Source organism: Leptodactylus fuscus, chromosome 3, assembly GCF_031893055.1.
Source record: "Leptodactylus fuscus isolate aLepFus1 chromosome 3, aLepFus1.hap2, whole genome shotgun sequence".
Classification (NCBI taxonomy): domain Eukaryota; kingdom Metazoa; phylum Chordata; class Amphibia; order Anura; family Leptodactylidae; genus Leptodactylus; species Leptodactylus fuscus.
In genome coordinates, this window is record NC_134267.1 from 194,960,362 (window position 1) to 194,985,574 (window position 25,213).

Genomic DNA, 25,213 nt, shown 5'->3' on the forward strand with positions numbered 1-25,213 from the left:
TGGAAATCCATGCAAAAACAGGGAGAACATACAAATTCCTTGCAGGTGGTTTTATGCCCTTGGTGGGATTTGAGCACCAGAGCTCCAGGCTTAGTGGTTAGCACTGCAAGGCTGCAGTGCTAACCACTAAGCCACCATGTGGCCCCTTTAGTTGCAGATTTTGTTGCAGTGTTTTGAACAAAAGTCATCAGTGGATTGGGCAGAAGGTAGATGTATAGAGTTTCGAATACCTCGCTACCATAGGAATAGAATGGGAGCGGTTGAACAGCAAGGGGTGAAGCGCCGGCAGCCGGCCACTTCCATTCATTCCTATGGAGCGAGGTATTCGAAACTAGAGTTCTCTCATCTCTATAGGTGTATAAGAACTTCCTATATATTTCCCATTCCTTTTGTAGTCACTCCTTGGTTTGGCTCAAAAAAAACCCCCCACAGCAAAATCTGCAACAAAAGAAGCTGCGTATCCACAGCGTGAAACCTCAGCCTATAGAAGGTTCCTGCAGTTACGGTCGTATCCATTGACAAACACTCTCACAGAAAATCTCTAAAAATCTGCAAGATTTCGCATTACTTATTTTTGCAAAAATGTTTAACATTGAATTGCTTACACACTTAGGTATGGGGAAATCCTTTATTCTGGCCCTGGTTAGGAGCATGGCTTGATGCAAAAACTGTGCAAGCTGCAGAAGTTGTCTGTGTGACCATTGGGAGGTCTGTCATAGACACGAGGCAATGTGAACCTTATTTCCTAAAAGACCTGCAGATCTCATAGGTTTGCACTAGAGCTGGAATGTTGGTGCAGGAGACAATACCTCCAGCTATGGCCACCTCACACTTGGCTACTAGTCTCCTCCTCCCTGTGTGTTGCAGAACACGTCCTCACTAACCCCCTGCCCCTCACAAGTTACACGTCCAGCTTATGTGTCATACTCTACAGGACAACACCCACCACATGTACACTCTCAGGTGTAATTCATGACGCCACCACATGGGGGAGCCCCTAAACTAGCGGAACACTACACAGACCGTTCTAGTCTTCTTTACTATAGAGTTTTATCTCCGCTAACTCTCCAGTTCCTTGGTTGTCGCCGTGCAAGTGACGTCATCCGAAGCGCCGGAAGTGATCCCTCTGGGACCGAGAACACCATAGAGACGGGAGGAGCCGCCCGGAGTGACCCGTGAGAAAGAACAGAGACCCCCGGAGTGACCCTTCACCATAGACACCCGGGAGTGACAGGAAAGGAGTGGCACTGCAACAGTGTCACGGAATTCTAGACACCCCGGAAGTGACTGGAGAGGACAAAAGCCCTGGGAAGGAGCGGAGAAGAAAGGAATCCTGTGTAGTGACCCGTCAGCAGAGCGACAAGAGCCAGGTAGAAGCCCCACACTGAGAGCAGGGAGCCCGGCAGAGGGAGTGTCCCTGTGTCTGGTGCCCACTAGGTCATCTGTGAGTATCCTGGGCGGCTGCGCTGGTCATGCGTTTCCAAGTCCCCTCTGTGTGTATTATTGTCTAGCAGTGCTCCTCCCTGCGTTTTAGGACCTGGATTACATTACTGCTTCTACTAGATGGCCCAGGTCACCTAACTGTCTCGTTTCTGGCCCTTTAAGACATGGACTACAGAGCAACTAATACCCAAAGCTATATGATTGAAGGATTTACATTGTATGATATGATTGATGCTCTATTGACTCTCATCACATAGAGTCAGTATATTTGTATGCAGCAGCCATCTCTGCCTGCACATTGTCCTGGTATTCAAGTTGCTGTATAGTCTAGGCCAAAATGTTAGTGAATCAGTGTGATGATGTTTGTAGTCCCATCTAGTTAGAAAGTGACAAGGAGCAGACTGCTGGTAAAGGTTATAGTTGTATATCTGCGAGATAAAGTAGGGATCATGGAGACGAGTCCTAATGTCACCTCACAGGACAGTGACTTGTTATTTGCATCCTGCAGCTTAGAGTTTAGGGGTAATGGGGTTTGTAGTTTCCTCCAGCTGTAAAGTCACAGGTTGCGGTCTACTCCTGCCATTGAAGAGCATTGCAGTCAGCCTAATCTACAAGATAATAGACAATAGGTGTGCAGAGGCTTCACACACAGAGGTCTACATTTATAAGCCCCTGTGCTAGAATTCCAGCACCTTCTACTTAGCACAAATGAGTTCTGACAAATGTATTGCTATTTTGTGCTAAAGATACAGATGCTTGTGTCTTGTAACAGTACAAAAGTCTTTAGACAAGGAGGATTGTTCATGTTGAGTCTTAAAATGTCTCAGATTAAATGATGATGAGCCTGATTTTTATGGTACAAAAGCAAACAAGACAAGTAAAAGTTGGCTTAAAAAATGGAACAGGTCTTACTTCTAGAAAGGTACTGTGAGGAATGTGGCGCGTCTTGTGAATATAAGGTTGATGCCTATAGACAGCATTATTAAATGTGGATCCAGCAGGAATCTGTGTAAGTCATTCCTTTGTATTTCCCTCTACTTTTGAACCTATTTCCGGTTTTGGGTTGAAAAACTGCATCAAAAACTTAATCTAAACCTGCCCTATTGAATAATATGCATGCATGTATATTCTGGTATATAATGCATACCTATAGTGTTCTCATATACCTTATACCTGTTGCGGTGCAGTATAACATGTCATACCGTGTCTTTATACTATGTTTATATGTAATACTCCCATTACACCAACAATATTGAGAAACCGGTCAGTTATACGGTGTATTTCTTTCATCCACTTTGTGATGCAACATCTAGTGTATCAGCTAAACGTTGTTATGCAATGCATGAAACTTCCCATTTTATATGTTTTGCTTTGATTCCTCCTATAGGCTATTATTACACCTTCGGTACTTCAGTATTTTCAGTTTTTACAGTAATAAGTCTTTATATATCTAATGTATATAATCAGCTTATCACGTGGGATGGTCAGCTGATCCCACCCAAAGCACACAGTTCATCCAACAACCCGTATAAGACACTTATGGCATATCCTAAGGATGTGCCATACAATTTTACAGCTACAAATATGAATGTTGTGTGTACTTAGGCTGAAACGCACTGCAACAATTAAACACTAAACCCTAAAATGAAACATTGCCTTTACATATAAGTCCACAAGTTATTGACCTATATGACATCATTGAACATTTTGTTGCGCTGTGTCTGAGTCAGTTGCCTTCTCAGGTAACAAATGCTGAGTGACATTCTCACTTGGCAGTCATTGCAGTGTCATGAAGCTTTCCACAGCTCCCGGATGGTATATTATTATTGTGCATTTACCTGTGCAGTTATGTTATCGCCTTATCTCCTTCTATCACATTGGCCCTTATTTATTTGTCTGAAATTGTATTGATAAAAATTTACTGACGCATTGAGAGCGTGGTAGATTTCTTGCCAATTGTGACTAGACTTAGATAGGTCCTCCGCATGTATCTCCCATCAGTTGGAGTGCAGGTTCTACTTCAAAACTATTGTACTGTTGTAACTTTGGTCTTTGGAGACTTGTACAACACAGGCAAAATAATGACACTTGAAAGCCAATGATAAAATGTCAGCCAAACTGAATCTGTGAATGGGTGGCCTCTCTACTCCATGACCCAGCCATTTCAAGTTCTCCAAGATGATGGGGGAGATATCTGGTAGTGACTTAGTACCCTGTCCTAGTTAAGAACACAAGCTCTTTTGGCATGTGTATCGGGGTAACAGGAGCGAAAGCTGTAATTTGTTTGTTTTAAGTGTATAGCCAGCTATAGGGCAGAAGGATCACAAACTCATTTTATAATATTGCTAGATTATGTAGATCGTCTTCTGGGGCAACCTGATAACAAGCCTTCTGTGGTTAGAAAAGTTGCCCTCCTTTGGATACTCATCATAGTAAATATCTGTTTGGTCGACAAGTATTCCACTCAAAGCTCCAAAGATATGCATGTCCTCTGAATTAGGGGGGCATTGTCGGACACCTCTAGTAGCTGCTTATGTCTGGGGAAAGGATTGGGCATATTGAATTTCAAAGCGTGGCTCTTTGCTCTTATGCATATGAGCATCTTAAAGTTGTATTTTGACCACCTTAAGGTCCTTGCATTCTAGTGGTGCTGTTCATGTTACCCTTGGAATAAAGTCACATTGTTGACATGAACTGTTAGCCATCTACTGTCCTTATTGGTAATTTATTGATCACTTTTACATAACTGTAAAGGTCAGAAGTTATGCAGTAGATGGTGTGTGTAAGATAGAAGAAAAGTGCTATATATAATAGGGAGATATTTTTGGATCAAGATTCAGCTAGTTCATGTCCAGGCTTCCTCTTATGATTTTTATTGTTATTTTTCTATAATATTCATAGAATGAAAAAATAAAAATAAAGTAGTGGCTCACCAGATTTCCATATAATGATCCAATCTTCAGGGTGCACGGCCAGAAAGATCCCGGACTCCTGGGGCAATCGACAGCACGTATAACACAAAATATATTCCAGTCCGCACTCCTGAGATGTCCTTTTTCTTAAAATTTAACTTTTAATTTTCCATATGTAAAAATGGGTAAATATAATACATACAAAACAACGTGACGGTGAAGACACAAAAAGTGTTTTAAAATCCCATTATTCAAGACCTGGCTGACGCGTTTCCGGGTACGCTTTACCAGCCAGGTCTTGAATAATGGGATTTTAAAACACTTTTTGTGTCTTCACCGTCACGTTGTTTTGTATGTATTATATTTACCCATTTTTACATATGGAAAATTAAAAGTTAAATTTTAAGAAAAAGGACATCTCAGGAGTGCGGACTGGAATATATTTTGTTTTCTATAATATACATCAGCCCTCCACGCACTGACTCACTGGTGAGCCTATGAAAAACTTGTGCTATACAAGATACAGCTGAAGGAGGAGACAGAGCATCAGCCTGAACCAATAGTAAGGTGGGGGGCAGGTCTCAGCCCAAGCACTCTAACTAAACTACATCGACAAATTCTAGCTCTTTTCTAATGAAGTTGAGCTAAAAAGTGGTCACGGAGAAAGATCTGAGAGCAATAAATAATAGGTATTATCTCCTGGTAGGTACTGACTTCCATACTATTATGAGCACGGTTGTATACTGTAGATATTCATATAAAACAAATTAAAAATCTAGGAGACCATATTGAATTTGTAGACACGTTAACTACCTGGTTCCTGTTATTTGCATAACCCTGGTGTACACTCGCCTTACTGACTTGTGTACCAAATATAGAGTAGTATCCTGTTATAGATATATATTATGGGGTGAGTAATAGCTGAGCTCATGCTTATAATAAACATCTTCTAGGACTGTCTGTGAATGGAGAACCTTTACTTGCAGTTTATGCCTCCTCTTGCATTCACTCTTTTTGCAGATTCGTCGTCTTCTGTCTTGGTACCAGACCAAGCATTAAAGGGGTTGTACAGGGAGTTCCACTTTATTTAATTGCTCCAAGGATTATTTTCAGGCTGGATTCTTGGGGGCCATGGGCTGGTTCTGATCTCAGGTCACATCAATGAAAACAGCACCAGGATTCTGGGTCACTCTGCCCCCTTCGGCCTCTACTATATTCACAGCTGGTTTGCTATTTGAGCTGTCTTTACTATAGTCTGTCAGTAAAATGAAACTTCCTAGACAATCCCTTTAATGCATATATTTGTTTTTCCAAGTTTTACTCTTTAAAAGAACTTTTACTGTATATTGCCTTTTGACTCTTTGCCTTTCTCTATAGATAGTAATATTTATGCCTGGTAACAGTGAACTTTCTAGTGATATACAGTAATACTACTTAATGCATAGCCCTCACTAGAATACGTGTGTGTAGTGGGGGAATTTATCATGAGAAGAAAGTCGGTTTGCTTTGCCATAGTTTACATTGGATTTATTAAATTTAGGTTCTGTTAAATATGTCTTTAACATCCCACGCACTCAATTGTGTACTTTCTCCGTTATTGACCCATTATTCTCTGTGGCGCCATAGACACGTCTGTGTATTATTATGAGTCTGTATGGGCAGTGAATATTGGGCAAAAATCAGGACTATTCTATTCTTCTTTGTGGCTGCGGCTAACAGTTGAAGACATGGATGAAACACTGATATCCATGTGCCGACCATGCCGGTTTTCCTATGGACCCTTCTATGCTATACATTGACTCAGTGGGTAGCATTGGTTGGGGACCTTGGTTCTAATCCATCCAAGGGCAACATATGTGTGGAGTTGGTATGTTCTCTATCTGTATGCGTGGGTTTCCACCAGGTGCACCAGCTACATCCTACATCCCAAAAGTATACTGACAGGTAAATTGGCCTCCTCTAAAGCGACTGACCCTTGTGGGTGTTGGGGATAAGCACCTTTATAGCAGCCACTAACTCCCCTACTCAACAATGCTCCCTGTGCTTTGTGTCCCTTGGTGAGAAAAGAGCATTATAAATGTTTGTCATTATGCACATGTTCTTGTGCATGTAGCCTAGCATGTATGTCTTGACTCCTCTTTCTACAATATCCCTTTACTGGAGTCAGATATGGACTTATTTTGCAACTTTTTATTAGGTTGCATTTAATAATTCTGGTATACATAAGCTTGACATGCTAACCATGCCCTTTCCCACGTGTAAAATTAGAATGACCAGTGTAATAATGTAAAATATTACTATGTTAGTGCTGATAGTTGTGCAGGGCTTTGTAAATATCCCCAGTACACTCATTCTTGGCTACAATGGCTGCTGCTTTTTGTTTCCACAGTTAAAGTGAACCTGTCAGGTGATGTCCTGTCTAAGTGCAGGATATGATGGAGGGAGAGAAGCTGAGCTCTCTCATATATAGGGTTATAGGATTTGGAATCTGTAAATCCTAATAGGACTCCAAGGATAGTCAGTGAGGGTCCTGGCCTTGCAGCGCTGGGTTCGAATCCCACCAGGAACAACATCTGCAAGGAGTTTGTATGTTCTCCCCGTGTTTGTGTGGATTTCCTCCCATTCTACAAAGACATACTGATAGGGAAAAAAATGTAAATTGTGATCCCTATATGGGGCTCACAATCTACATTAAAAAAAAAAATAAATAAATAAAAAAAATAAAATATATTGAGTTTTGGGGGCTTTTTTTGTTGCATAAGTTGTGTAGATGGATTTTGTGCTGGTTCTAATGACTTATTGTATTGTAAGTGTTGACGTCCTTCACTTTTTCAGCACATTGGTAATGCTATGTCTCAAAGCTTATTCCCGTTTGGGGGCCATATTTAACGGACTCTACATTATACGGTACTTGGATACTGACTCCTAGCTTTATCTAGGATGAGCCACTGGAGTTGTGGCCAAAACCTGACGGCTTTCTCTATGAAGAGTAATCTGGAGAAAGCTGTCACTTAGTTATAGGAGGGGGACGGAGCCCATTATGCAAGAAAATTAGGTCTCGAATATGAGGAAATTGAAGTTTAGTTTATTCGGAGCAGAAGGGATGAAGGTTTGGCCATAATATGGATGCATGATACCAACTTTAGGCAGAGAGAAATCAGCCACAGCGATCCCCTGTAAAGTACAGTAACTAATCCCATCCACACACTAGCCCAAAGCCATAGCCCAAAGCGTCCTGTGCTGCAGATTTTGAACATGCAGCTTGTGAATTATTGCTGTTTATTCAGCCGCTCTTTTCCACCTTTGGAGTACAGAAATTGAAAGCCAGGCTCGTGGCCTTAAAACCAACCAATGTCTGCAGTGGGCCCGACCAGTGTGGCCTTAGATTCACTTTTAAGACCCAACAAACTTCGCATGTTTTTTTTTTCTTGCACTTGTTAGATTTGGGGATGATTAATTCTTCTGTGATTGTAGATGTCACATTGTGTTCTATATAAAGATCTAAGACACTTAATTCTTTATGTTCTGTAGGTTGGCTTCTCAGCTGCTTCTGAGTCCTGCGGAGGCTGGCTACCCACCCAACTATTGGGACATCAAGTATAACTACAGGTACAGTGCATGTTACGTCTTATTTGCCCTCTCCATTTACACATCTAACACATACATTATTTTAGCAATAAAAGTAAACTACTTTAATCCTGAAATACATTTTTAATGCACATAAAGCTTGATAATATTCAGAATATGTGTTAGATGATGAATCGCTGTAAGGTCTAGCCACAATACAGTAGTATATGTTGTCTAGTTTGTTCATGGTTTGTCTAATGGCTGTTCATGGGCCGTCTAATATGGCCTTTATAGTTGGTTATCAGGTATTGTAGTTGAATAGTTGTTCATGCCGAATCATTGGAAGCTCAGACTAAGCCACAGATCATGGCAGAGATTGATAAGTAATTTATCATTGCAGTTTATGGCATTGTTGTCCAAGACAGTAGCCCTCACAGACCAACCATTAACCACAAGTCATTCAGAAAACAGCTTCAGGGGGTTGAACTGCCAACTTTATAGATAAACCAGTTTGTGATACTTTATACTGTTTGAGCTTAGTATTTGTTTAGTTCCAGATAAGATATTCTGTATACAATGAAGTCTTTTTATGGCTTTGTTTTCCTTTGTTATCCCTTTCCACTCTGAGTTTGCTTGTAGTATCCTTCAAAAGAGTTACAAAAAGGAAGGTTAACATTTGAGGACTTTAAGGAGGCATTAGTGGACTGAACTATGAATGACCTATCCTTAGGATAGATTATAAGTATCTAATGGCCTGGGGTCTAACACCCCGGACCTCTACAGTTCACCTGTTTCAAGAGACCATAACGTTCGGGTGAGTGTTGCAGTCTCTACACTGAACCACAATGCCTCTGCGAACGGCTTATCTGTTGGGCTCCCAGGTGTTAGACCGCCACCACAGTTTTTATACGGGAAATGAAAAGTCCTCTGTGCAGGACTGTTCTCTCCGATTTTGGTGAAATCTGCAGTAGAGACTCCACACAGATGTGAACCTAGTCATTGATATACATACACACCCTATAACAAAGCCTTGCAACTTGTCCAACAAAAACCAAAGACCTCTTAAAGTCTCAACAGACTGGAAGGAGGCAAAATAAGAGAAAAGACTGATAAGAATTTGAGTCTTTTAAAGATATTTTTTAGAGGTAAAGGAAGGATCCTTGGCCTCCTCTGTGTCATGTTTTCTACAAGCACTCAATTCCATCTGCAGACATAAGTAGATAACCTAGCTGTTGCCTCCGGCATTCACACCAGTGATGTCATATTTTTAGAACGTGCACATGGATCGGCTTTATATAAAGATGAGAGTCATCCACCAATTTAATCCACTGAGCAACTCTTTATTTTCACTCTGCCTGACCAGTATAGAACGCAGACTATTCCGCATGAGGGCCAGACGTTCATGTTACATAACTTCAAAGCCTCTGCATTTCCCCAAATACAAATGTCTTGCATATTTCTCTGTAATCAACTGTCAGTTAAAGGGAGTTTACCAGCAGGGTGCCCCCTTAAACTACTGACAGTGCTAAGTAGGGGAGAGATAAAGAAATGAAAAGGGTTTTTCAGATATATCTATATCATTAGATGAAAAATGTGCTGAAATGAAATTTTCTGATTGAGACCACATAAGAATTTCCTACCTTTTTGCAGAATTTTGAGCAACATAGTCTCGGTTATAACCTTACTGGACCTTACTAGAACTGAACATGTCGCATTCGTTGTGTATATAACATCAGTTTTTGGCCGCACTCACTATGAATGACTGAAAAATGCAGAATTTTCTAAACTTTATTGACTGCCAGAGCAGTCAGGAGGAGGTGGGGGCTGGCCCTGATCACCAGACAAGCCAGTACCTATATAGGTAGAAAAATACACACGTATATGCGTATATACACTGCTCAAAAAAATAAAGGGAACACTCAAATAACACATCCTAGATCTGAATAAATGAAATATTCTTATTGAATACTTTGTTCTGTCAAAAGTCGAATGTGATGATAACAAAATCACACAAAAATCATCAATGTAAATCAAATGTATTAACCAATGGAGGCCTGGATTTGGAGTCACCCCCAAAATTAAAGTGGAAAAACACACTAAAGGTTGATCCAATTTTGATGTAATGCCCTTAAAACATGTCAAAATGAGGCTGGGTAGTGTGTGGCCTCCACGTGCCGGCATGACCTCCCTACAACGCCTGGGCATGCTCCTGATGAGGTTCATGAGGCGACATAGAAGATATGTCACTTATTTTGAGAAGCTAATCCATCACCAGTAGCATGCTTCATTGCCATGACAGCTTTACACTCTTTATACAAAGCTATAATACAGATCAATATTACAGACCCTCATTTGTTGTTTGTGCAGCAAATGTAAAGGGATCAGTATTTGATGTCAGCGTTTCCCTAACTCTTGTGTTTTTGTTGTTTCTTGCATACAGCCCCATTTTGGCTGAAAATGCGTACCAATAACTATACTGTGTGAACAAGATCTTAACGTGACTCATCCAGATACGTCTGTTTAAAGTTTTGTACACATTTGGTATATTTGCACTGATATATCGCGTGACGCTTTCTACAATTGGCATTGTTTGTACATACTAGCTTTATAGCTAGAGTTTGCTGGCGCATGCTATTGGAGTAAATAAAGTGCAACATTTACTAAGCTTCAGTATTCATTATTTTGATAGATTAACCTTGCTCTATTCCGATATCTGTCAACCATGCTTTAAAAGCCTACCATCGAGGCTGGGCTGTAGTGAAGGAGTCTGAGTCGGGTCCAATTTTGGATGAAGTCAGAAAAAGTTCCTTGATTCTGGCTTTAAAATAAAAATGAATCCTAATTTTTAATTATATTATACAATTTTTAATATTGTATAATTAGATTAAATAGTTTTACACATTTACTTTCCTAGGACTTCAGTCACTTTTTTTTTTTTTTTTTGGTGAATTAGAGGATATTCACTGTGTTTGTCCGACCATGGCTGTCGCACATTTAAGTCAGTCAGGCTGTGTTAAAATTGAGAAGTCTGAGTCGGTGGTTTGGCCTTCCAACTCCAGAGCTCTGCATAGAGGGGAACCACTTGAGATGATATAAAGAATCGGCATTTTTCTTAATGGGCGTTCTGAAGTAACTTGTTTTGATAGCAATAATGTAGAAAGCGGGAGCCCAGAAGGTTGTCGGCTTCTAACTTTCCCAGAGCGGCTGCTGATACTTGTGTCTGTGTGTTTTTACCTTCAGGAGGTACGGGACTGTAAAGCAGTGTTATCTTAGCAAACATGCCATTTCCCTTTGGGAAGTCCCACAAGTCTCCTGCAGACATAGTGAAGAACCTGAAGGAAAGCATAGCAGTACTGGAGAAGCAGGACATCTCGGACAAGAAAGCAGAGAAGGTACTGTAACTCTCATGTCTTCTACTCTGGCTTCATTGCAGATAGAGATGGAATGTGTCCTGAAATCTGTTAATGGATATAATAACATGAGAACGTGTAGAATTTATTTTAGGTGTTCCGTTTACCTCTATTGTGCTATTGTTATGCATTGTTCAGTTACTAGATTTATATTTCGCTATCGGATTATTAGAGGAGGACACTAGAAATAAAATGTAATGTACGCTTTATGAACTTGTAGAATCTAAAACCTCATGTGCAAAGTTAGGTGGTTTCTGTAGTACTGTGTGAGAGCTGGCAGGGTATAATAGAGAGATAAGCGAACATCTCTGATCTATAGGTTTCTAGGGCTGTAAAATGGGTCAGTGAAAAGACAACATACAGATATCTGCTTTGTCTGCATTTCACTGTTTAAACCCAATACAAAATATAGCAATTTTCCATAAAAGTGACTGGCACATCTCATTCAGAAAATCAGTGTGTCTGTGCTGTTGGTAGAATACACTTTTGGCACACGTGTCACATAGGCTTAAATACTGACTGGACTCTTAGAAGAGACAGTGAAAGGCCTTCTTATCCTGACCTTACACAGTGATTGTCAGCCTTCTGTGTATAGACACTCATGTGGGGTAAGTAGGCCTCTTGGGGTATCTTGCGGAAACCTTTTCCGGCTTGTGAACATTCTGTGCGGCTAGCTGCCACTGGATACCGATGCAGCATCAACATTGTATTGCGGCATCCCGTTCCTGATTAGGCCCAAATGAATGGGCCTACACAGAAGCATGACTCAAGCCTACGGCTACTGGCTGAATCATGTGCGGAATCTGCAGCAAGGTAGGGCATCTCACTTCTTGTTGCCGCTTCTAGCTAGCAGGAAAAAAAAAAGCGAGCGGCTCCCATTGTAGTCAATGGGAGCCATTTTTGCAGGTGGATTTTGATGCGGATTCTGTGTCAAAATCCACCTGCAAAAAAAAAAATACCTGTGAACTTACCCTTACAGTTTTTCCTCAGAGTCCTCTAAGGATTTTCTTCTTTTACTTAGAACTCCTGCTCCAAAATCTTCAGGCGGACCTATAAATCACAGAGCTCAGCTTCTCTCCTTCTATCATATAACCCTATATATCTCAGAGCTCAGCTTCTCTCCTCTATCATATAACCCTATATATCACAGAGCTCAGCTTCTCTCTCTCTATCATATAAAGCTACACTCACCGGCCACTTTATTAGGTACACCATGCTAGTAACGGGTTGGACCCCCTTTTGCCTTCAGAACTGCCTCAATTCTTCGTGGCATAGATTCAACAAGGTGCTGGAAGCATTCCTCAGAGATTTTGGTCCATATTGACATGATGGCATTACACAGTTGCCGCAGATTTGTCGGCTGCACATCCATGATGCGAATCTCCCGTTCCACCACATCCCAAAGATGCTCTATTGGATTGAGATCTGGTGACTGTGGAGGCCATTGGAGTACAGTGAACTCATTGTCATGTTCAAGAAACCAGTCTGAGATGATTCCAGCTTTATGACATGGCGCATTATCCTGCTGAAAGTAGCCATCAGATGTTGGGTACATTGTGGTCATAAAGGGAAGGACATGGTCAGCAACAATACTCAGGTAGGCTTTGGCGTTGCAACGATGCTCAATTGGTACCAAGGGGCCCAAAGAGTGCCAAGAAAATATTCCCCACACCATGACACCACCACCACCAGCCTGAACCGTTGATACAAGGCAGGATGGATCCATGCTTTCATGTTGTTGACGCCAAATTCTGACCCTACCATCCGAATGTCGCAGCAGAAATCGAGACTCGTCAGACCAAGCAACGTTTTTCCAATCTTCAATTGTCCAATTTCGATGAGCTTGTGCAAATTGTAGCCTCAGTTTCCTGTTCTTAGCTGAAAGGAGTGGCACCCGGTGTGGTCTTCTGCTGCTGTAGCCCATCTGCCTCAAAGTTCGACGTACTGTGCGGCGTTCAGAGATGCTCTTCTGGCTACCTTGGTTGTAACGGGTGGCTATTTGAGTCACTGTTGCCTTTCTATCAGCTCGAACCAGTCTGGCCATTCTCCTCTGACCTCTGGCATCAACAACGCATTTCCGCCCACAGAACTGCCGCTCACTGGATGTTTTTTCTTTTTCGGACCATTCTCTGTAAACCCTAGAGATGGTTGTGCGTGAAAATCCCAGTAGATCAGCAGTTTCTGAAATACTCAGACCAGCCCTTCTGGCACCAACAACCATGCCACGTTCAAAGGCACTCAAATCACCTTTCTTCCCCATACTGATGCTCGGTTTGAACTGCAGGAGATTGTCTTGACCATGTCTACATGCCTAAATGCACTGAGTTGCCGCCATGTGATTGGCTGATTAGAAATTAAGTGTTAACGAGCAGTTGGACAGGTGTACCTAATAAAGTGGCCGGTGAGTGTATATATCACAGAGCTCAGCTTCTCTACCTCTATCATATAAAGCTATATATAACAGAGCTCAGCTTCTCTCCCTCTTTCATATGAACTTATATATCATATCTATTCTTCTTTCTTATCCTGCACTCATTAAATTACCTTCCAGGTTCGCTTTAAGCCTGCGGCTGCTCTGCAGTAGTGATCCCATGACCACACCGGGACATCATGTGTATCTTAATCACGGTTTCCATTAACATGCACACATATCTGCCACTAAACCTTGATGGTGAATGGTGGGTTCACAATAGTACAAATAATGAACACACTCGGCCATGGTGGCATACTGAGACTGTATCTGTGCTGCTAAGTTTGTGTGATGATGTCATCGTCTTCATTAAAGGAAGCGATACAACCTGCAGTAGGTACAAATTGTAATGTCTGTGGTGCTGAAGGGAAACAACTGATGGATTCATTCTAGAAATAATTACATTCAGCAGCTTCTGTGATTTATTACAGTACTGTCATTTATAGATGCTTACTATAGAAAAAGAAAGTGGTATGGTCTCATACCAGGCACATCATGTCATTTTTGTCAGGGTTATTTAGCAGGAATCAGAGAACTATAAGCACAGTCAGATTGCTGGGCTTGGTGAATAGTACATTTTTTCTGCTATCCATCAGAGCCTCCATTGCACTGAGATGCTGTTGAACTGTTTGGTGCATCAAGGGCGTCACCTTTGAATTCATCACACCAAAGCACTATACTTGTCAAAGCCCAATTCCTACATCTCTCCCTCTGTTTTGTGTTTGACATGTATAATGCTGGCTCTGTCATGGCCATGAGGTAGCTTATTGGTGTGACGAGAACAATGGTGACACCTTCATTGTACCAAATAGCTTATAAGTATGTCGGGAAGTAAGCTAATATCTTTGCAACAGTGTCACCTACCAGAAGCACAAACTAAAAAACATTGTATTTGCATGAACCATAGCTTTCTTACTGTGCTTCTATTCTGGTAATGGACTCCCTTTAAGTCACACTTGAAATGTCCTCATGAGATTTTCTAAAGGATATATTATCTGAGATCAGTATACATGCTTCTGCCTCCCAATGAGCAGGGGAATCTGTACTCTTTGGAGGTTTACAGCCCCTCTGGATTTTTTGCAAAAGACCATCTTGTTTGAGAAGACCATTAGGCAGTTTATAAACTAAAGGGGTACTGTGACTACTCCAGAAGTTGAAGTGGGTGTTTAAAGGGGTTTTCTTTTTCATACTGATGACCTTTCCACATTATAAGTCATCAGTATGTGATCTGCCAAGGTCTGAAACGTTATCGGTATGAAAATAAGATTTGGAGCCAGAAACCCCCTTTAAGGCAGAGGCCCTACGTAGCGTACACACCACAGAAAAATATGCAGTATTTTACAGTAACTGCAAAGTGAACAGGATTCTGGCTAATCCCATACACAGCTTTCCAGGAAAATATCTGCAGCCGACATGCTTTTGTAAATCGCACCCTGTCAATTATAAGTACGGAAATGCTGGCGGTTTCCATATAACTATAATTGAAGCAGAAAGTCCACAAAGGAAAACTTTGCGGACTTTCTATGAAAAATCCTGCGGAAAAAAACGCTGTGTGTTTCCGCCACTATTTTCCCATAGTGATTTTTGGCTGAGGACTGCTGCTTGGGGTCTTAGCCTAAAGCTCTATATGAGAAGCCACAACTCTGTTTGGGCCATTGCACTGGAAAATGAGTAATGCATACGGTATTTTTATCTGTAAGGTGTAACCCATTGTTGTATTCAGCAGTTTCCATTCTTTTTCAGTAACTTTTTAATCAACTACATGGATGAATGGGTAACTTCAGCTATCATATAAGTTATGCTAGTATTCGAATGAGGAACCATGGTGTGAGGGATCTAGTCTCTCGCTATTTATTGTAGGTTTTTCTTTTTCTCTTTCCAACCTCAAATTTTTACACTGTTGTGAAAAAGAAAGAAGGGGGAAATCTTCGTGTATGGTTAGATCAGTGAGTGACAGTGGAAATACTGACTCACATATAGTGTATTCATGGTGACACCTAGACCTAGAACATCACCACTTCTCCCAGAAACAACTCGACACCATTCGGCTATTGTGACCACTTGCACACAGTTGGGGGGATTTACTGTAGAAGAATTTTTTTAAGATGAGGCGCTTTGGTGCACTGTCCCTTTTATTCCCCAAAGATCTGCACATTATTTATTTTGTGCCCCCTTTGCCACTTATTAAGAAAGTGGTTGGAGACCAAGGCAAACATAACAAACTTACTATAACCCATGCCAAAAATTCAGGCGTGCCTCGAGTCAGTTGATGAATACAGAGTGTCATTTTTAATAAGTTTTCTGCAGTAGGTTCATTTATTTCTCAGCTACGTTCCTATTCAACCAGAGGTATAATATTCTCTCTTGATAGCAGTGTATTTGTGTCTAGAAGCTGCTCATACATGTGATATTTAGGGTCAGCTGACCACATAATGTATATGAGAGTGTCCTGACATTTGGAAATAAGGATTTCAGCATGCCCAATCCTTTTGCTCTTTAGTGTAGATAGGTTACCTCCAGGTGCCTGTCAGTGCTTTTCTCCCCTTGTACCACTAAGAACACATACACAGCTGTAGATGAGGATCTATGGACAGCCTAAACCTTGCCCATGGTATTTAGTAAAGGTGATCATGAAGACCATTCAGCCACAGCAGAGCAACACCTTATAAAATTGCATACTACATCTTAATCAAGATACTAGGTGTCAAAACTTATGGCTGAACATAGGGTCAGGGGTCCCCTGGGGTCCTCGGCCATAGTGACATCAAGAGAGAACGGAAAACTGTTATTATTTCACTAAAAATCCTTTCTAATCCTGATTAAAATGTTTAGTCCTTATGAGGATTTGTAGATTTGTGATTATATAGTCACCTGCTAGCCTCTACATATTGAGACTTGTAATCGACTAACAAAATGTTCAGGTCATGGAACACGTCTCAACCGTATTATTAGACACTCAATCGTCCCTCTCTTTCTCAGGATCACAGAGCACAGTCATAAAGGTCACTAAAAAGTTTTCCTGGTTGTTAAATAAAAGTCATACATAAAGGGATATTCCTGTCTCCAGGATGGTCATATAATAATAATACATTCTATTTATATAGCACCAACATATACCACAGCCCTTTACAAATTTTAGGGGTAAAGTACAGACAAAAAAGATACATTACAAAAAAATAATCACTTCATACAATATATAAAGCTTATGGCTTTAGGCTTAAAGGGTTATTCCCATAACCCTTGTTCTGCAGCCTCCAGGCTCTGTGCTCTCTTCACTTCCTGGATTTCTCGGCACATTGGTGGGCAGGGTTTCACTTGCTCTGCTATCTGCTATGTTTGCAGTAGTAATGAGGGATTGGTTGTAAATGCATTACCACAGTATAAAACTGATATAGAAACTGATGTAGCAGAGCTGGATTTGAGTCAGTTTGCATTACATACAGAGGTACCAGACTCCTTATCTCAGCCCTTATCAGCCAAATTCAATTAAAGCGGCTGATAAGTGGAAAAGCTGAAGATAGACAGCACAGTAATCCCGGAGCACTCACCTCCTCCCTCCCCTATCTGAGGAGCTCTGTTGCTGGTCAGCTACATCACTTGGGAAATGAGCAGATAAGCCCAGTGGCTTTCCGCCTGAAGAAAGCAATAGCATTGAATGGGAAGCGTTTTTTACAGCGCGGTAAAAAAATGTGACACATTTTTTGTGGCCCGTTCTCTTAAAGGATGGGAAAACCACCTGGAAGCGGTTTTTACAAAAAAAACGCTCCACAAAAAGCGTACCAAGGTCAAAAAATGCTTCCTAATTAGGATGCGTTTTTTTTCCGGTGCCAAAATAAGCCACATGTTATTTACATGGGAACTAAGCTTTAAATCCACATAAACTAGCAGTATAGATAGGATGGTTTTCATGGGACAACCCCTTTAAGCTAACTGAAGTGTTTTACCCAATGCATTGCTTTATCTCTCTTGCTCAGTTTGTTAGATGCCACACAGTATATGTCCACAGTATATACAGCTCGTTGCCTAGGTTTCAGCCCAGCTCTGGTGTTGTCAGCCCCTGTCCTGGCCACCTCTATTCTGTTATTGATGGCTAGTAGAACCTTCTGTCAACTCTGCAGGCTAGAACAATGCTGATCACTGTATGTAAATCTAAGGTTACTGTAAAGTTTCATCTCGGGTGCATGCTGCTGGCCTGAGCTGTACATCACATAGATTAAAGCCACCCACTAACTTATCACTGAAACTAGGAGGCAGAGGGGAGAGGAGACAGGAGAGCTGGCGAAACCCTGATCTCCCACTGCCCGGTTGCACCGCTGGTCTCTACTTCGTGCTCCCTATTTACTTATGTGGAATGGCCACAGCAGGGACTCTTCTCTGTCATCGATTGTCTGAGAAGCATTTCTTGTGGGGAGTGACCAGGATAGACAAAGTGAATATTTTTCCTTTTTTTTTAATTTTATTTATTTTGTAGCCCATTCTGGACTTTTCTTTTTTAACGCTAACCTGCCAGAAAAACTCTTTTATTAGAAACCTTCTTTTACAATACCCGGTTGGTATTTGTGACCGCTAACAGCCCAGGTTACCATAAGGGGCTTTCATCATATTTTACATGGCTACCCATGTAGCTAGTTATTGAAGTTCATTTCACCAGAAAGCTAATATCTGCTAAGCAGCTGTAGTGACGTATTATATGTTAATACCCTGACAAGATTATATGTTAATACCCTGACAAGTGTTGGCTTCCCTTGAATATCATTGTGGGACTTTGACTTACCTTCTGTACCTGTATGAATACTTTCCCCAGGTTACTGGATCTCTGAGTTACAGCTCGGCTTTTTGGGCCTTCCTACTTAGTTGGGTGTGAGATCTCAGGAAGTGATTCATGTCTAAATCCAGAAGTTGGTAATTGTATCTTCAATAATTTACACCTAGTTAGCATAAACCTGTTTAGCCACAATCTGGTTCATGTAGTCAGTAAGAGAGTGACTTGTCCCGTCTGCACAATGTCCCATTGTAATTATACACGCCTTGTGATAGCTATGTCATGTTTCACTCCCAGAATTCCCTGCATCTGTTTATTGTCTCTGAGTTGTATCCTACTGAAACTGCATGGCCAAAATGATGTCACCACCTGACCATTACACCTGTATCTGCTTGTTGTGCAAGGTTTTCTACAAGAGTAGAAGTACTAACCTTCACACGCTACTTGGTCGGTAATGGGGATCAGACCAGCTGAGCCCTGCCAGTGGTTCATCATTTTTCTCCTTTAGTCATCTGCCATCCAAAGATGTGGAGGGCTTCTGCTTTATCTTTGAGATTTTTACAAGACTATATGCTTCGTGTGCTTCCAAAAAGTCCATGACGTATATGACAAATATGTTTTTTTTTTTTTTTCTAACTCTACGTATAATTTTCTTATCCGCTGCTTTATTGCTAGAATTGCATGTGACCTTTTCCTCGTAGAGAAGCTCTTCTGGCTGTACCTTTGCATTTTATACATTGCTTTCTTGTGCTGTTTAATTTTTGCAGCTGCTATTACCTCACACACTCAGCACCCCCACCCTCCAAACCAATTCATTTACCCGTCCCTCGCCTGGCTCAAACATCTCGCTTTCCACGTATTCTACCGATGACTTGCACATAGGCAGCAGGAACAAGGATCCAAAGAAAGGGGCATGGCCCAAAGCCAAAAGGAACTCCTTTGGGAAGCAGAAGATGGACAGAACTGCAGTTTTATCGGTTAATATGTGTGAATTGTCACCAGGTTTTCTTTGTAGGATCTTCTGGTGGAGGACACCCTCACTGTGATGGAGTTACTAACCTCTCAACGGGACAATCAACTAATGCCATGTTTGTGTCAGAATACATCATATAGTATGGCAGGAGATATTTCCGTATATAGGTGGGGGTCCTCATGTCTTTTTCTGAGACCCCCCCCACTATAATGAAGCTGAAAACACAGAAATGGGGCGCAGCAGTTTAACAGTAGGCTCCATTTTATAGTTTTCTGTAACCTTTATTCCTAGTTTTGTGTTCAGATAAAGAGGCAGCATATAGAAATGTATGTCCTTCACCTAATGTACCATTCAGGATGACAAACCTTGATATACTGCATGCATCCTCATTGCGCTGCCAGTTCTGTGTTTTTAGTTGTCGTGACTTTGTGTCTTTTGGAATACTAACACTGTTTCTTAAGATTATATTGATCCGCCTGTTAACAGGTTCCCTTTATAACCTAATCTACAGAGTTTTCGCATACAAGAAGTTGTCCTGTTTGTGTAAAAGTCTCTCTTAAGTCTGCATGGGTTGTCTGCAGAATAAAGCAGTCTATGTGATACCTGTGGTGCTGGGTACTACCATGTACAGAATGATGAACATATTGGAGGAGTTGAATAAAACCTCTTATTGTACCATCTGTAAAAGTGGCATCATTTCCTTCCAGGCAACTGAAGAAGTGTCTAAAAACCTGGTGGCTATGAAGGAGATCCTATATGGGACAAACGAGAAAGAACCTCAGACTGAAGCCGTGGCCCAGCTCGCTCAGGAACTGTACAACAGCGGTCTCCTGGGGACTTTAGTGGCCGACCTCCAGCTCATAGACTTTGAGGTATCCGTATATGCTGATAAGGTTTACAGGTGTTTTCTGGCAAGCAATATTGTTTTTGTACATGTGGCTCAAAATGGGTTAAATAAAAAAATCAATACTGCCCGGCCCCCTTGCTGAGCTCTTATACCTGGTTCCACTTAACACATGGGAATAGACTGCGCAGCCTATAGTGAGTTGCAGAGGTGACCATCGAAACCTGTTATTACCTGTGTATCAAGAGGGACCAGAAAGTAGAAATGATTGGAGGAGCTAGGCAGCATTAGATGGAGAATGGCAGAAGTTGAGGTCTAGCTAATGGTAAAAAGCAGTTTTTACTGCTGGTAATAGGGAATCCGTATGATATATATTGCCCCTGAAGGTTCTCGTGTCAGAGATGAAACGCGTAGGGCTATAACAGGAGTTATTTATGTCTAAGTGTTTTGAACTGAGCCTTATTTGACCCAGGGCATAGCTAGCCTGAACCTTTTCTCCCTGTTGGTGTGGCGTTCGGCCAGTAACCTCAGGGAAGGGGGGAAGGTGGCTGCCTTTTCATCATCTGGGTCTTTTCGCTCTTTGCATTTGCACACTACGGCTTATTATTACCACTGACTGAGGGAGACGGGGTTCTATCTATAGGGATACCTTGCAGTTTATATACTCACCTTGCCCTTCACAAATGTGTAGGAGGAATTATCTACATAGACATATCAATTGGCCATAAGCATTGGCAAAGTGGTCTGATATATTTTTTTTAACCTTTCTAATATTTTTAAATAATATAATAAAGGTGAAGTTTTATATTTACTTCCTATTTTGGGAATTTTTGGCCCTTCAGTGGTAAGTTGATCATAGTACATGTTCAGATTTTACTTGTACAATGCTTACACAGTGTATTCTTTCTTAGGGCAAGAAGGATGTGGCTCAGATCTTCAACAACATATTACGAAGGCAGATTGGAACGCGAACCCCAACAGTGGAATATATATGCACCCAGCAGAATATTCTCTTCATGCTGTTGAAAGGGTATGACCTATGTAGTGTTTTTTTTGTCAGTGTATATAGTATACAGATTAGTATAATGTGCAGGGTTTGGTTTACAATGAACCTGTTGCATTTTAATATCCAATTCCGGCTGCTGGGAGCAGATTATAGAGCAGGATAAGTTGCGCAAGTTGCTATAGAATATATAGTATAGTATTGTAGAAACAAAATTCTGTATAATTTGTATTTCAGTAATTGACAGCTACAGTGTTGGCCAAAAGTATTGGGACCCCTGCAATTCTGTCAGATAATACTCATTTTCTTCCAGAAAATGATTGCAATCACAAATTCTTTGATATTAATATCTTCATTTAATTTGTCTTCAATGGAAAACCACAAAAAGAATTGTCAAAAAGCCAAATTAGATATAATTCCACACCAAACATAAAAATGAATGTGGACAAAAGTATTGGCACTGTTTGAAAAATCATGTGATGCTTCTGTAATTTGTGTAATTAACAGCACCTGTTACTTACCTGAGGCACCTAACAGGTGGTGGCAATAACTAAATCACACTTGCAGCCAGTTGAAATGGATTAAAGTTGACTCAACCTCTGTCCTGTGTCCTTGTGTGTACCACATTGAGCATGGAGAAAAGAAAGAAGACCAAAGAACTGTCTGAGGACTTGAGAAGCGAAATTGTGAGGAAGCATGTGAAATCTCAAGGCTACAAGTCCATCTCCAAAGACCTGAATGTTCCTGTGTCTACCGTGCACAGTGTTTTTTCATTTAAGGCAAAATAAATGAAGATATTAATACCAAAGAGTTTGTGCTTGCAATCATTTTCTGGAAGAAAATGATTTATCTGACAGAATTGCAGGGGTGCCAATACTTTTGGCCAACACTGTGTGTTCATACAGAGACTTATAGGGAAGACTGGCAGTCTCTGAGCTGGGCCGAAACGTCACTACTAAGGTCAACATGGTCAGAGGTTTGGGTGAATAAGATGAAACTATATAACTATGGCTCAGTCTGCTCTATTACATCGTGCCTGAGCTTGGACTGTATTTTAGCAGGTTCACTTCAAGCATGAAATCGGAGTTGTTTGCAATAATTCAGGGCTGTTTGTGTTACGACATACGCTTGCTCAGTTTTCTGTTTTTATAGTGTCTCCATTCTCTCATTAATAGGTATGAATCTCCAGAAATTGCTTTGAATTGTGGAATCATGCTGCGGGAGTGTATTAGGCACGAACCACTTGCCAAGATTATTTTGTGGTCTGAGCAGTTTTATGATTTCTTCCGATACGTAGAGATGTCAACGTTTGATATTGCTTCGGATGCCTTTGCTACATTTAAGGTAAGATTTCTTTATTTGCATAAAGGGGTTTTCTGCTTTGGACAGTCTCTATTCTTAGGCAGAATTCCTTGAAAATAAACTTACAAATATTCCTCTGCTGGGACCCCCAGTGATCAGCTGCAAACTGTGGGAAAACTTGGCAGTAAGTGTTGTGTTTCTGCAGCACCATCACAGAAAATATTAAGCTTTACAGTTATACATGGGCTGTCTGTGTATTGCAGCACAGGACAGACTCTTACTTACTTTCTAATCTGAATTGAGCCCCACCCCAAAGACAGTATAGGTCAGTAATAAAAGATCAGTGGGGCCTGACACTTTGGACCATCTATCAGCTGTTTGAAGGGGACACAGCACTTATGCGAGCACCGTGACCCCTTCACTGTTTACATTGCACACTGTATGTTTCATAGTGGCCGTGTAATGCAGTTAGAAGTGTGCCCAATAGAACTGAATGGGACAACAGTGTAATTATATGGCACAGCTTTATAGAGAGAACACTGTGCAATATAAACCGTGAATGGCTCACAGAGCTTACCCAAGCACTGCAGCTTCATGAGGCGCCTGATTAGTGGATAGGTAATCATTAAAAAAAAAAATCAGTGGGCATACCACACCAGAGACACCACACTGATCAATATAAAGTGAACCTGACAACCCCTTTAAATCAGAATCTTTTAAAGGGGTTGTCCAGGCAAAAATGCACAACCCTTTTAACGTCTAAATCAGCTGGCAGTGAATTAAAAAACAAAACAAAAAAAAAAACTTACTCTCCTGTCCCCGTCGCTCCGTTGTCCTCCCATTCCTCCTCGTTCTTCTGCTCCAGCATCGTCTTTCTGAAGTCGCTGATTGGCCTCAGCGGTTATGTGAAGGGCCTGAATGTCACTACCTGTGACATCACGAGACCTCTTTCTGAGGCCACTCATTGGTCTCAGCACAATTCTGGAACAGACGCGCTGGAGCAGATGATCTGTGATGCACCGGAGCAATGGGAACAGGTAAGTGTGCATTTTTTTTCTTCGTTTTTTTTTGTTTTTTCACTGCGCCCAGCTGATTTAAACGTTAAAGGGTTTGCCCATTTTTGCCTGGGCATCCCCTTTAAAGATGTAGTGTAAACAATGAACTAGTGACAAGACCCCTTCAAACAACTTAGGAGCTGAAAGTCGGACAACCACTGATACTGATTGTCTGTCCTAAGGATCCAATGTAACAAACTTCTTAAGAAATAAATGAGATTGCCATTGAGGACAGTTGGTCCTTTTCCACCGCACAAGGAATAAGGGTCAGGTCACTGGGGGTCCAGCTATCAGGTGCTCCATGATCAGGACAATGGGTGACCAGAAATCCCCCTAAAACCTCCTTCTGAACGGAACGCCAGTGCACTTGCATAACCTGCACTATTTTCACTGCTATGGGGCTGCGGGCACTGCCTGAGTCTATAGTTTTAGTAGACCTATAGGAGTGAAAGGAGCTCTGGTCACAAAAAGCACACTGGCACTCCATTTACAAGGAGGGAGACTTTCAGATGATTGCTGCTGGACCTAGTCGTCTGATACATATCCCGACGACACAATCCCTTTAAAGGATATTCCCAACTAGACATTTGTGGCTATATCCTTAGGATATGTCATAAATGCCTGAATGATATGATCCTCAGTGAGGGGAGGAATGGTAGTGCACATGGATATAGTCGTAAATGTGTAGCTTGGAATACCCCATTTCAATTGACAGGACAGGAGATGTTCTCAATGGGATGCTTGTTCAAGCAATCTTTCAGATCTTAGCTCCTGGTCTCTGTTCAGTATTTTCTCATGTCATCCCTAGGAATCTCAGATGCTTCATGCCTCACATACCTATTAATGACAGTTTTTATCCAGGCCAGTTGCTCTTACTTATTCACTTCACTTTTACTTTTCAGGACTTATTGACTAGACATAAACTTCTGAGTGCCGAGTTTTTGGAACAGCATTATGACCGGGTAAGATGCAGACCAAGATTCTGTGCACTTTTATATACATTATTTTTCATCTTTAGATCTTTTTCTCCTGTTTTCTCTTTTAGATTTTTTTGTACATATACCACCTTTCTTGGCAGCATTTACAACTTATCTGCACAGTTGCTTATTGTTATTTCTTTCTTTTTGTGTTTCAGTTCTTCAGTGAATATGAAAAATTGTTGCACTCAGAAAACTATGTGACAAAAAGACAGTCTCTGAAGGTATGCTTGCAAACTGAAGACAGGTTTACTACAGGAAAGTGTAATTTCACCTGTAGACAGGTTGAGCCCTTTAGCTATAAAAACTGAAAATACATAACTCTGTAATCTTTACTGCCTATTCTGCTTTATTGAGTACTAGCTGGTACCCGCGACTTCGTCTGCGGTGATTGTAGAAGTGGGTATATACAGGCGCGGGTAAGGTTTTCGTATTGTGTATAAGGTATGGGATATAAAATGTAACTGTGTATCTTGTTGTTTCTGTAATTCTGAG

The 25,213-nt window shown here is 41.2% G+C and overlaps 1 protein-coding gene across 2 annotated transcripts in view; it reads left to right on the forward strand.

The window, feature by feature from the left end:
- Positions 1-1,108: 1,108 nt before the first annotated feature.
- LOC142198137 (calcium-binding protein 39) overlaps positions 1,109-25,213 on the forward strand; it is a 31,626-nt gene continuing 7,521 nt past the window's right edge. The window contains exons 1-8 of one of the 2 annotated variants that reach the window (XM_075268998.1): positions 1,109-1,444; positions 7,887-7,964; positions 11,163-11,314; positions 20,245-20,409; positions 21,293-21,411; positions 22,560-22,728; positions 24,644-24,703; positions 24,877-24,942. In XM_075268998.1, the coding sequence (XP_075125099.1) occupies positions 11,201-11,314; positions 20,245-20,409; positions 21,293-21,411; positions 22,560-22,728; positions 24,644-24,703; positions 24,877-24,942 (693 nt within the window). In that variant the 5' untranslated portion in view covers positions 1,109-1,444; positions 7,887-7,964; positions 11,163-11,200. The remainder of the gene's footprint in view (positions 1,445-7,886; positions 7,965-11,162; positions 11,315-20,244; positions 20,410-21,292; positions 21,412-22,559; positions 22,729-24,643; positions 24,704-24,876; positions 24,943-25,213) is intronic. The other variant, XM_075268999.1, reaches the window with a different exon arrangement.